General features: G+C 51.9%; 2 protein-coding genes across 2 annotated transcripts; both read right to left on the bottom strand.

Moving 5' to 3' along the window:
* Positions 1-804: 804 nt before the first annotated feature.
* TrAFT101_010561 (uncharacterized protein) lies at positions 805-6719 on the bottom strand. Its single transcript, XM_024901385.2, has 4 exons — positions 4995-6719; positions 4852-4923; positions 4554-4772; positions 805-4446 (listed from the first exon to the last, which is right to left on the bottom strand). The coding sequence occupies exons 1-4, from the start codon at positions 6004-6006 to the stop codon at positions 1877-1879; spliced, it is 3873 nt and encodes a 1290-aa protein (XP_024755390.2). The 5' UTR covers positions 6007-6719; the 3' UTR covers positions 805-1876.
* TrAFT101_010560 (uncharacterized protein) lies at positions 6236-8005 on the bottom strand (the record flags this gene model as incomplete). Its single annotated transcript, XM_066129005.1, has 5 exons — positions 6236-6578; positions 6694-6925; positions 7220-7501; positions 7719-7765; positions 7833-8005. The coding sequence occupies 5 exons, from the start codon at positions 8003-8005 to the stop codon at positions 6236-6238; spliced, it is 1077 nt and encodes a 358-aa protein (XP_065985134.1).
* Positions 8006-11755: the final 3750 nt, after the last annotated feature.

Below are 11755 nucleotides of genomic sequence, written 5' to 3'. Positions count from 1 at the left end.
CGTTAATGTCCCAATTTAAGAACTTGAAAGGAGTATTATTGTCATCATCTGTTGTAATCTGATGTTGCAGAGGACAAAGTCCAGTAACCTGCGGCAAGAGCTCCCAGCTCCATAAACGCAACCTTCATGTATCCAATTAATAGTGCCGTTGGCGTATATCATGCATTCCACTTCAGCATCCAACCTCCTCCCAACGCTCAGTGTCTGTCAGAACTAGGATCTTGTTTAAATTTCAAGAACAATACTAGCACAACACCAGGTAACATCATGTCTTACGAGTAGCCCCAAAGTTTTCACATTTCACTTGCAGCTGTCAAACACGAGGTTACATCACTGCCCCATCCGTCCCCAGGAAACAAGGATACATTCAGCCCCGCGAGTTGCAACATCACACCATATGACAGATGCAACAAGAGCCATAGGTAGGACGATCAAAGCTAATGGCCGGAAGTTGGAAAACGCCAAGGAAAGAAAAAGGTAATTATATCGCGAAACACTGCCAACTGAGGAGACTTTCTAGGAACATCATCCAAAACCCATTACTGAGCCAGATAAACACAAACACATAGAACCAATAAAATACATCTCGACAACCACCAATTACATCCGATAATATAGAAAGAAGAAGAATACATCGCCATCTTCTCATGCAATTACTAGAGAGCAAGGGCACACACATCTTCCTTGATGATTCAGGGAGCTCTATGCGTAAAATATGCAAGCACCTACCGATCGATTAACCCCTATTCCCTCATGATCAAGTCAACTGATACAATGATTAAATCAAAAACATATATTTCTATACCATTCTATTCGAGGTGCAAAATGTCATACATGTATGTATATTATAACATCCACCCTCACCATACTCAAAAACAACCTGCAAAAAAACAACAACAAAAATTCCATAACCACCAATTCCATCATCAAGAGCTTCATACAAGTAGAGTGAAAACGTCGAGTCCATCAAGCAAAACAATGCGAGAGCGCGCCACATACATCTTTTTAATTTACGCTTTCATTTATTTGCTGTCCGTAATCTTTCTTAAATGCTTTTTGTAACATTCCATCTAATGCCGCTGGTTTGTGTTTGTGCTCCATTTGCAGACAAAGAAAAAAAATAGCAATAAGGGTAAAAGAAAAAAAAAGCACAAATAAAAACATGACATAAAGTATTATCGAGTTTTCAGCTCTGAGCTTTCATTGATGCAAACGCCTTTCCACCCTTCCCCAGCCATGATGTATATGTATCAATTCCTCTTTCTCTCCGTTGTTTCCGTCCAGTGTCCTTTCCGTCAAAGCTCTTCCTGGATCTTTGCTGTACTGTGATATATCATTCGTGGACGTTGCGTTGTAATTCTTCCTCTCTTTGTGCGTCTTTTTCTCTTTATTTTTTTGTCATCATTTTTGTTTTTGCTTCATCCGCCAGCCATACATACGTACACGCATGCAACATACTCTGTCTTTCGGCCATGCAATTCACACATAGGCAGATCCAAGGGCCCTCGTAGCTGCTTTGTTGAGAATAATGCAGCTTTTCTTCATCTTTTGGTTGCGTCATTTGTACAAGCAAAACGTTCCCGCCCTTCCTCCCAATACAGGTACATGACTCTGGTTGTCGCGGCCACGGATGCTTCCCCTATCCAACGTCGCCATTATAATCATTTTCTCATATTGATGAGCAGAATTGACGAGCTCCGCGTAGCTGTGGTATCTTTTTTTTTCGCCTTTCAATTTTTTTGCCGCCTTATGCTAGATGTAAATCCTTTGGAGCATCCTTTTGTATTTTGTTTTTTATTAAAAAGATGGAGAGAAAAAACAAGATAGAAAACCGTCATCGTCATCGCCGTCATTCATGTTGCATACATATATATGTTCAGCCTCCTTTTCGCTCCGAGTCGCTTTTTGGTGGCTGCTCCGCATGCGCGGCTTGCGCAAGCCCACTCGAACCCTTCTTCTTCCCTTTGCCGGCCTTTTGCCAGCCGCTGTCGCCATCGCTCTTGGCACTTCGAACGTGACCATTCTCACGCTGGGTATTGTTACGCTGATTGCTCTGAGCTGTTGACTTTTGCGTCTTTGATGACTTCTGGTTCTCCCGAGCCGGCTGAACTTTGTCTTCAGCCTTGGCCGCGGGTTTAGCCGTCTCCTCATGAGTGATTTTGATGTCTGCCTTAGCGTCTACCTTTTCATGGACAGTCTTGCCGGTGCTGACCGCGGGTGCATCTGGCTTCCGTGTGGCAGTCGGAGATGACGTCTGGGTCTCGTAGACAGGAGATAGGTGGGCTATCTCGGCTACCATAGCTTTGCGGTGATCAGAAATGGCAAGATCCAGAGGAGCAATCACGCCGTTCTGGGCTTGCCTGGACATGAGACGCTGTTTTGTCGAGGGCGGAAGTCTCGTCATGCCATTGGCCTGTAAAACATCTTGCGGCATCCCGTATGGAGCCGTCTGATATGAACCCATCATGGCAATTCTATCTCTAAACGAAGCATCCTCGGCAGGAGGCATAGCTGGCTTGCTATTAGAGCCGTTAACAATAACAGGTGGACGATCTGCCGCCGTCGCTGGCAGGGAAGGGGCTGGTGCCAGCGATGGCTGGCTACTCTGCACGTCTGCGCCAGTCGCTGACGGTATCGTATTGATGTGCAGAGCGTTATCAATCTTTGCCATGGCACACTCCTCGGCTGCCAAGGAGTCCTTTTGTCCCTGATTTGACGCGGCAATCATACTACTCTTGAGGCCCGATCCATTGACGACTACAGGTCTCGTCGCCACATTCTTGTTCTGAGCCTGGCCAACTCCAGGGAAGGGGGCTGTGGCAAGAGGCGACGAGGGAATCGTCCGAGAATGGTCGAGGGGTGAAGGTGACCGAGAGGTCCTCCTCATCCGCCTGTCCAATATGGTTTGGGGCAGCTGATCTGTCGACAACCGACGCCTTCTTGGGCTGGATGACTGGCTTGCAACGTCCCCAAATGCTATGCCGTTCGTCGTAGGACTATGGCTATGGGGTAGTAGCGACTGCTGGCTTGGACTCAAACCCCGTGCCCCCAAGAGCCCATTATTAGATCTGTTCTCTGTTTCGGACTGTGGCGAATCTGAAGAGGCCTTTGATCCGTCATCTAGATCAGCATCGTCGGACATGAAGTTGGGAATGGTCACGCCATGCATATGTCTTGGAGCATAGCCTGGTACGCTTGAAGGACCAATACCGGGGGTGTAGGCAGCCCGGCTGTGTGCCGTAGACGGCGATCGCGAGGCAGGCTGAGACTGTGACCTTAGTGAGCTCGATGAAGCTGAAATGCCATTATCCGATGTAACCGTGGATCTCTGCAAAGGACGGCGAAACTCTGGCCCGATGCCGTTGGACGTTACCGGCGAAGAGGGATAGGTTCCATAGCCCGTTGCCTGCGCGTAGAACTGCTGATTTATGCCCATGCCGTAGAGGGCATATAAATCAGGCCGCAACGTGGCACCGATTGGGGCAGTATCAAACGAATTTGTTCGGGATCGATCGGTGGGGGGCTGCTGGCCAGATGCCGTGTTGTTGGGAGACATCCTCTGCTGACCCATGGTTTGGTGGGCCATGAATGCCGGCGACTGCTGCTGCGCATAGAGATGGTGGAGCTGCTGGCGCATGCTCTCCTGGTAGGCCATCTGCATCAAGTCCTGCTGAGCGAATGGGAACGGGTACTGGTTACCAGCGGCAGCCGCAGCGGCAGCCGCAAACCATGTCATATCCTGCTGCATGTTGACAGGCTGGACAAACATGTTCGGGTCGTAGGTAGGCGTAGTTGATGATGCTCTCCTGATATTTGACCCGCCGGTGCGGTGATAGTTGTTGCTATGTCGGCCGCCGCGATGGCCACCGCGACCGCCTCGTCCAGAAGGATGAGTTTGCGACGAACTCCGCAGCAGCGCCGGCCGAGGCTGTGTGGCCGGCCGAGACCAAACTCTCTCTTCCTCTTTCGGATAAACGTACTGCTCGCAGGCCTCTTCCAACTTGGCGTTGGAAATCAGGTCAAACGCCCGTCGGAGCTCCATGTGAAGGCCACGAAACGAGTATTCGTCTGCCGTATTGCCGAGGTTGCGAGACGTGTTGAACGGCTCTTCTACGCAAAGCTGGTTATTCATAGCATAGTGCCATTTCTTCTCTTGCTTGGTGATCAGCTTGCCCTGCCGTACGGAAAGGACGTGCTTGTCGTAATCGAATTCATGCGCATAAAATCGAAAAAACTGAAAGAGAAGTTCAGCTTCGCTCGACTTGTTTTTGTTGCCAAACCCCTTGAGTTTCTTGAGGTTATCAGCAAAGTCGCTGACAGCCCCATCCGGCTTGGTAGTCTTATGTGGCAATTGGTGCAGCGCCGGTAAAACCGCAGGGTTCCTCAGCTGCAAAAACGCGATAATAAGACAAATCCAAGTATATGAACTCAGAGTACCTCCAAAAGCTGCAATCATGTTAGGACAAAAAAAAAAGAAGGAGAGGTGGCAAGGTAGAAAAGTATGAGTCTCATCATGCAGGCCAAAGAAGAATGGGGAGGCAAAAAGTTCTTACCAGCATCGTTGATAATCCTCCTCCGCGTCCAATGCTTCAAAATCATGGCCAACTGCCGTACGCGCGGGTCGGTCTCAACATATGTCCGCACCATTCGGGTGTTCTCGAGCGCCAGAGTGTTGTTAACGTTCATATCACACGCAAGGCCGAGCTCAGGATCCCATATCTTGACAATGGGAACCTTGGCTGCAGAGATGCAAACAACCTTCTCCATGCCCCCTATATATTCATATTAGCTTCCGAGAAGGAAAGAAGAGAGAGGGGGGGGGGGGGGGGATAAGAAAGGCGGTAAACATACGTCGGGCAAGAAGGTCAGCTATCATGCAGACGTCTTCCATCTCATGCCATGGCGTCGTAATGCAAATATCAACTAAGTATTTACGCGTTAGAAGTCAAGCACTACACTGTGTTTTTGGATGAAACGCAAACAGGGGAACATACCGTCAGAGTCGTCTGAACACAACAGATTACCAGACGAGCCGAAAAGGTGCACTTTGATGTCGTGCCCCGGCCACTCATCATTGAATATCATCTCCAGCTTGTTAACCAGCTTCCGCCTATCCTCTTCAATTTTATCTGTAGGCAGCAGTTTGTTGTAAATTTCATTCATATCTGCGGCCAGCTTTTTCTCTTCGCTCTCTGATAGCTTGCTTTTGACGGTTTTCAAATCCAGCTTCTCCAAGCGCTCGCTTCCAGTCGAGTACGGTATTCTCCTCCTCGAATTTACCTGCGCTGTCTCATATTTGCAGCCTCCTAATCGCGGCGGCAGCGGCCGCAGCGAGGGCAATGCGCTGTTCGTCTCGGAGTAGGCTGAGCGCGGTGAGTGATTGTTGCCGTTGTTGGGCGATGGCTCCCGGGATTCAAAGGAGAATTGGCGGGCATGCTGATGCGGCGTTGATGGCACAGAACTGGAATGGGAGAGCCCATGGGGCGACGAGGATCTAGCTATCGCTCGGTGGTGGAAGTTCTTGGACGCATCGGCCGCTAGCTTCGCAGGCATCTTGGGCGGCACCTCTTTCGACGTTATAACCGTTCGGCTTTTGTCTGAGCCCTGGTGTGTGCGGCTCCCATGGCCTCCAGTCGTATTTCCCTTAGGAGTGGTGGTGCTATCCCTCAGCGATGCTTTGCTAGAAGATCGCGACCTAGACGTAGCCTGTACGTGGGGAGAAGACACAACCGGGGGAAGTGGCGCCGACTGCAGGCCGCCCCCACGAGCCGGGGAGATGAGCTTGTTGTAATGAAGGAGCTGGGCGTGATATAGGGACTGCTGAGGAGAGAGGAGCAGCGGGAGGATGTCGATGGGAGGAGTGAATTGCAGGTTCGCGGCGGCAGCGTCCTGGGACCCGTCCGGGGTATGCGCCGTCAGCCCGTTTGGAGTTGTCGGTGTCGTCGACGTCCACGGACTGGGGGGGTAAGAATGCTGAGTTTCGGACGCCTGAGTCCGAGTGTCCATGGAACGAGAAGCCTTCCGACTCTAGAGAGACGAGCAGAGCAAAAGCAGCCTGCCGAGATGACGTCTGCAGCTGACCGAGCTGGCTGGTCGGTGACTAGATGCTTGTCTGTCGTGAGAAGGGGGGGCAATACAGCGGCGGTGTTCGCGAGGGCTGCGATTGGTGATGGCTCCGCCTGGGTGTCTCGAGCGCAGAGGGCGAATTAAAAAAAAAAAAAAGAGGCAAGAAAAATCAGAGGAGCAGGTTATGCGAGGCGAGAGAGGGGGGCAGATTCGAAAAGCGAGATTTCTGCTGGAGAATCGCGACCAGATGCTGCGCTTTGCGGGCCCACTGGCTGGCGGCAGGAAGAATCGGCGACGGCAGAAGCGCAGCCCCAAGGCTTCGGCGGGCGATGAGGGTATCGGCAGAGGCGAGGGGAGTGAGAGCAGGGCAGAGACGTGAGGCCACAGGCGAGACGCAGAGCCTGGGAAGCGAGCGAGCAATGGCAGACGCAAAAGGGGGGTTCGGTTGGCGAGGTATCGAGGGAATTGACTTGGTCGGCAGCACTTGAGGCGGCGGCGACAGGCGTTGCGGGCTTGACGAGCAGCAGGGCGTCAGAGCGTGCGAGAGGGCACCAGGGAAAAGGGAAACAGGGACGACAAGAAGAAGAAGGAAAGCGAGTGATGACAAAAACACGATGCAGACCAGACAACGTCGAGATGCCGTCCGCGAGCAGGTGTTGCTGCAGGATGGGGAACTTGTGAATGCAGGTCAGCGAGCGAAGAGAGGTGAAGGTGTGGTGCAAAGCCTCCACCCACGGAGTAGCGGTACCTTGCCAGGCCCGCGGCGCATGTAGCGGGTACCCGTGGGTGCAGGTATTGCGGCAAGTACCCGTGACCTGCGCGGCGACCTCAATCGGGAGCCAGCGCTGCCCTCCTGGATCTGGGGCTCACCCCCCTTTCGGCACTACTTCTGGGGTGAAGAAACAGCGCGCCCAATGGCAGCTGAACGCTGCTTGTACAGGTGTGTTGTGCGTTGCGAGTGTTCTTCTTGATGCCAGATTCAGTTTCTGTTGCTAGTAGGTATTCTATTTGCGATGCAGCCGTGCATCTTTCTCTCTTGGAGAGCGAGCAAGCAGACTTTGATGTCTGTGACTCTAATTTGCTTGGCTCTCTCTCTTTTGGGGATAACAACCAATGCAAACTCGCACGCAGCCTATGATGTGCTGGGCTTTACCGTTTTTAGTGGGCTTGCGCTCCAGTAGCTTGTATCTGCTACTCATCGCCGTGGGCAGGGCCGCTGTCATTGGACAGGGTGGTGGGCTGTTCGCGACAGGAGGCGAGACAAGAGCCGGGTTGCTAAGCAGGCCCTTGAATTTCCAGTTGGGTGCTGCGCCAAACCCAGGAACCAGGTCTCCCATGGCAGCTTCGAGCCCTCTCGAGACACAGGCACGCGCATTCAGCTTGGCTGGTAGCCAATGCGAGCCAAGCAGTGCCTGATGGCGCTTGGAGAGTTCATCTGATACCACGATACAGCAGAACCCAAGTTTAACGGAACCAAGGCCGGCAAGTACTGGATACCTCAGCCGTGAGATGAGATGGCCATGCTGGCATGACGCATGTACCGAGGACGAGTACTGGTACAGCGGCCATGCGCCTTAGCCCTAGCGGGACTGGCTGCAGTGCTCAGTGGAATTGACATGTCCACTGCACTGCGCTGCACCACATGCACCAACCGATGCCAGCAGGTGGTCGGGGCGCTAGCAGCAAACTGCCCCGGTGCCTGTAACGCGGAATCTACAGCAGCCGCGGCGGCCTAGGGGCTCTACAACATGACTGGAAGGACGCACATTAGTACTGCAGCGGTGCCCACCGCCGGGGGCGTGCCGGAGGCTCCATTGTGCAGATTCGCACGCTTCAGGTCCTCGTGTTCCAGAATGAAGGAATTTCGCCAATCTTGCTGCTGGAAATGGCTCCCCAGCTGGGAGTCTGCGTAGACGAATTCTAAAAAATTACTAGGCATGAGGGTCTTTGGCGACTTTTCAGTTTGAATCGACATCCCCTACCTGAAGCACGGGAACAATACCTTCCATGCTGTGTGTTATGTCCAACCTACTACTAGGTAGTAGGTGCCTACCTAGCACTAGGTAGGCACCAGGTATTAGCCTATGCCGGGCAGCGTCAAGGAACATTGCTGTAAACATGAAATCCATCAAATCTCCCATGATTGGCAGTGCCGGCTGCTGCTGGGAGATGCATCGGTGCCAGTTGCATCGCCAGCAACCTCCGTCCGTCCCTAGCACTGCTACGGGGTACTCGACGACATGCACTTACTACTGCCCTTATGCAGACTGAGCCCATGCTCTGCAAGTAGCGCCGGCATCCCTCATGGGCAATTGGCTTTCATCCGGCATCCGCATCAAATGATCTTTTCCAAAGCAAAGATTCTTCATTGTCGGGTCTTTTGCTGCCGCTGCTTCCATAACGCAGTCCATGCGAGCCATCAGTCACCGTCATTGACCAGCTGAGCACCTACGGCTATGGTAGTCGTAGTGGGCAAACAAGCATAGTACCTAGGTACCTAGGTAGGTACCAGTACCCGCCACTTTAACAGTCAAAGCCAGGGGAAGCTGCTGGAGAGATCCGGCACGAGAACCTTCAGATGCGATAATGCTGTACTCCGTATAATGTACTTCGCAACTTGTCCATGGTCATCTCCGCAAGGCAGTGAGTGGCGGCCCCCCCCCTTTAACCCCCATCTTTGCGTTTCTCGTGTCTGGCCAACGAGCAGGTACTGCATACTTGCACAGAAAGTGTACAGGTTGGAGGGGTGACGGCTGGCATGGGATCTGCAAAAAGGTACCGGTAGCGCTGCCCGCGCAACATTGATGGACTCAGCAGCAAAAAGGGATAACCTGAATAGTAATGGCATTGCTAGTAATACGTTTGTGCTGCTGGCATGACCGCATCGTTTCAGACAACGGCAACGCGCTGCAGAGAATCCGAGGCTCAGGATTGCGCTATCCCTATATTGCCTTACATAAGCCGTGTTCCCGTCGATCAGTCACTGCGAATGAATGTTGCATGGTACGGAGGGCAAGGTTAAGGGTTCCTGCTGGTTCTGGTCTGCTACAAGGTACCGACCTCAGGTATCGAGTACAAGCAGCGAGTGCACGCACGGGGATTCGCGCGACGCCAAGACGCGTTTATTTCGTCCGATCTGAGGATATTTTGGCTTTCTCTGAGCCAGGCACTGCGACATACATCCTTTTTGTCTCGTCTATGACGATGGAGGTTCTTACACATACCTGATGCATACTATGGCTCTATCCATGCCACGTGATTGCAAGTGGCATCTAATCTACCTACCTACCTACCTACTACCTAGGCACCTTTCTCGCGTCTGACTAAAAAGACAAATGCCTACAGTACCTTGGTATGTGCTGATGGCAAGGCTTGGAATATCCAGATCTAGAAACCGGTGGGTACGTAGCATCTGATCCTTCTAGTATACTTTCCAAAGGCTGTAACACACGTATTTATCGTCGAAAGGGCTTCCAAGCCCAGAGCGGGTTGGCTGTCCGGCACGACCGCTGAGAAAAAATGAAATGGATGAGGTGGGTTAATATTGAATGAATGCAGTGCCTCGTACCCGGTACATGTAACCCGCACAAAAGGCCCCGCCCATCAAGGGATCTTTACAGCACTCGGCTGGGCACTGGCGATTGCCTCTACCTTATGTAGGACTTAGTCCAGTACTTGATATACGGAGTGTCTATGATTGAGAAGCGCCGAATGTCCTTGTTTTCCTCACCGGGCAGAGCCACGGGTCACGAGCACTACCGGCAGATACAATCCGGGACAGAGGGGGACTGAAGGGGGAATTCTGCTGCCCTCTTGTCCTGGCGCTTTGCAGATGGTAGGAATGGATGGGGGTTACAAAGGGCGGTTCTCAAGCAAAGGCGTCTTCCTGTACCGTACCGTACCGTGCCGTCTCTATTTACTACTGTTTCTCTCTAAATACTAATACTAAGGTATGGACATGGACTAGCCGAGCCTGGATAACAGCAGTGGTTCGGTTTGGCAGGTGGAATTCAATGCCACCTCTTTGCATCTCTCTTTTCGCCGCCTCCCACGGCCTTTTCCCCGTAATACCTACTAACATGCTACACGTATTGCATACAAATCACCGACATCCAAGTACCAGATACTACTATAATCTACCAGATACCAGCTGTAAGAGGGGTCAGCGGATGGATTCATCCTGCTGCATTAGTATGAATGCACGCTTATACGGCTGCGTCCAATACCTGTATTCACTGCATTGATACAGCCAGCCTCGGAGTTGATCAGGGTGCATGTAAGATGTAAGGCACGAAATGGACAAAGCGGCCGTGTCGAGTACATGTACTTGCCCGTCCTTGCCGCAAATACCCGTTACAGGCTGTGTGCTGCGTACCGCTACCAGCTGCATGTAGCCGGCTGCAGTGCTTGCTTGTGCCTGTATTGTATTGCAGCACTCAACTCAGCAAGTTTCAGATTTATCCATCTCCGTCTCCAACACCAACATCAGCGTCAACATCAACATGCAGCCATCGTCACGTCATGCCGCAATCTGGTTTATCCGACGCTGCGCCTCCGTATCAGGCTCGGAGAATCAGAATCCATCCATCGGCGAGGCGCTCGTCGCTCCTCGTATCACCGACTCCGTATAGGTAGGCAGGGCCGTAGCTCGACTTTACGCTGCGCCCGCATTGCATAGCGGCTGCTGTGCATGTACATCCTGTAGTATGCAGCTCGCTTCTGGCAACCTCCATCTACTACTCTCTGCACGATTATGTTTCTGGGCTCACCGCGCATGGCAGGACTAGCAGCTGCTAGAGCTTCTACTATTGGTATTAGACTCTGTCGCTTTGGGGTGACACGATGGTGGTCACGGCCACGGAACCGATCCATGTCACGTTTCTCCAACTGCCATCTCTGCCAGTATCACCATCTGCATTTAGCCTAGTTGAGGCCGGGTCGACGTTCTTCTCCGGGATTGCATTGACGATGCTATTGGAGTCGGCATCGGCCCATCCCGTATTGCTATTGGTTTGATGCAACCCGCCTACAGGACCTCTACAAGACTCTCTCTCTCTGCGTCGTATCTCGGCCGAGAATCTTGTTTAATCCTTGATAGGTAGTAGCAAGCAGCCATCGGACGAAATGATCCTGACAGCCTCAACACTATCCATGTGATCGACGGCAACACGAGAACTCAACAACTCAACTGAACTCAATCCGAGTCAGGTCCCCGCACAACCCTTAAACTCTCTCGCACACCCACTTGCTGCAGCTCTCAACCGACTTTAATTGCCTAATGGGCGAGCTAAAACGCAAGAATGGGCCAACATCCATCACAAACTCTCGTTTGGGGCTAATTCAGCTGGCAGATCTTTGCCAGCAGCCGATTGACTCCGGCCCATCGCCCTATCCCAGCGCTACACTTCACACTCCTGCATGATAAGCTCTACTCTGGGGTAATAAGCCTACACGTCTGGCAATGATAGGCTATTTCGTTCTGAGCTACGCCCGTCCAATTGGGAACCCTACCACATGCTGGTACCTCAAATCTTGTCTCGATTGGGATATATGCGTTTTTCAAGCTTTTCAAGGCTGAGCTTATATGCAGTTCATGAAGGTATTCGCCACATTGGCCTCACAAACGAGACTCTTGTAATGGAGATGCCATCATCATTCTCTTTTCATAATTTCATTCTCTTTTCATAAC

This window comes from Trichoderma asperellum, chromosome 6 (assembly GCF_020647865.1).
Source record: "Trichoderma asperellum chromosome 6, complete sequence".
NCBI classification, from domain to species: domain Eukaryota; kingdom Fungi; phylum Ascomycota; class Sordariomycetes; order Hypocreales; family Hypocreaceae; genus Trichoderma; species Trichoderma asperellum.
This window is presented reverse-complemented; position numbering and strand designations above follow the sequence as displayed.

Coding starts and splice junctions, on each gene's coding strand:
- TrAFT101_010561 (XM_024901385.2), bottom strand. CDS start 6,006: ATGGACACTCGGACTCAGGCGTCCGAAACTCAGCATTCTTACCCCCCC. Junction 4,924..4,994: donor GTGTTCAGACGACTCTGACG/GTATGTTCCCCT, acceptor GTAAATACTTAG/TTGATATTTGCATTACGACG. Junction 4,773..4,851: donor AGCTGACCTTCTTGCCCGAC/GTATGTTTACCG, acceptor ATGAATATATAG/GGGGCATGGAGAAGGTTGTT.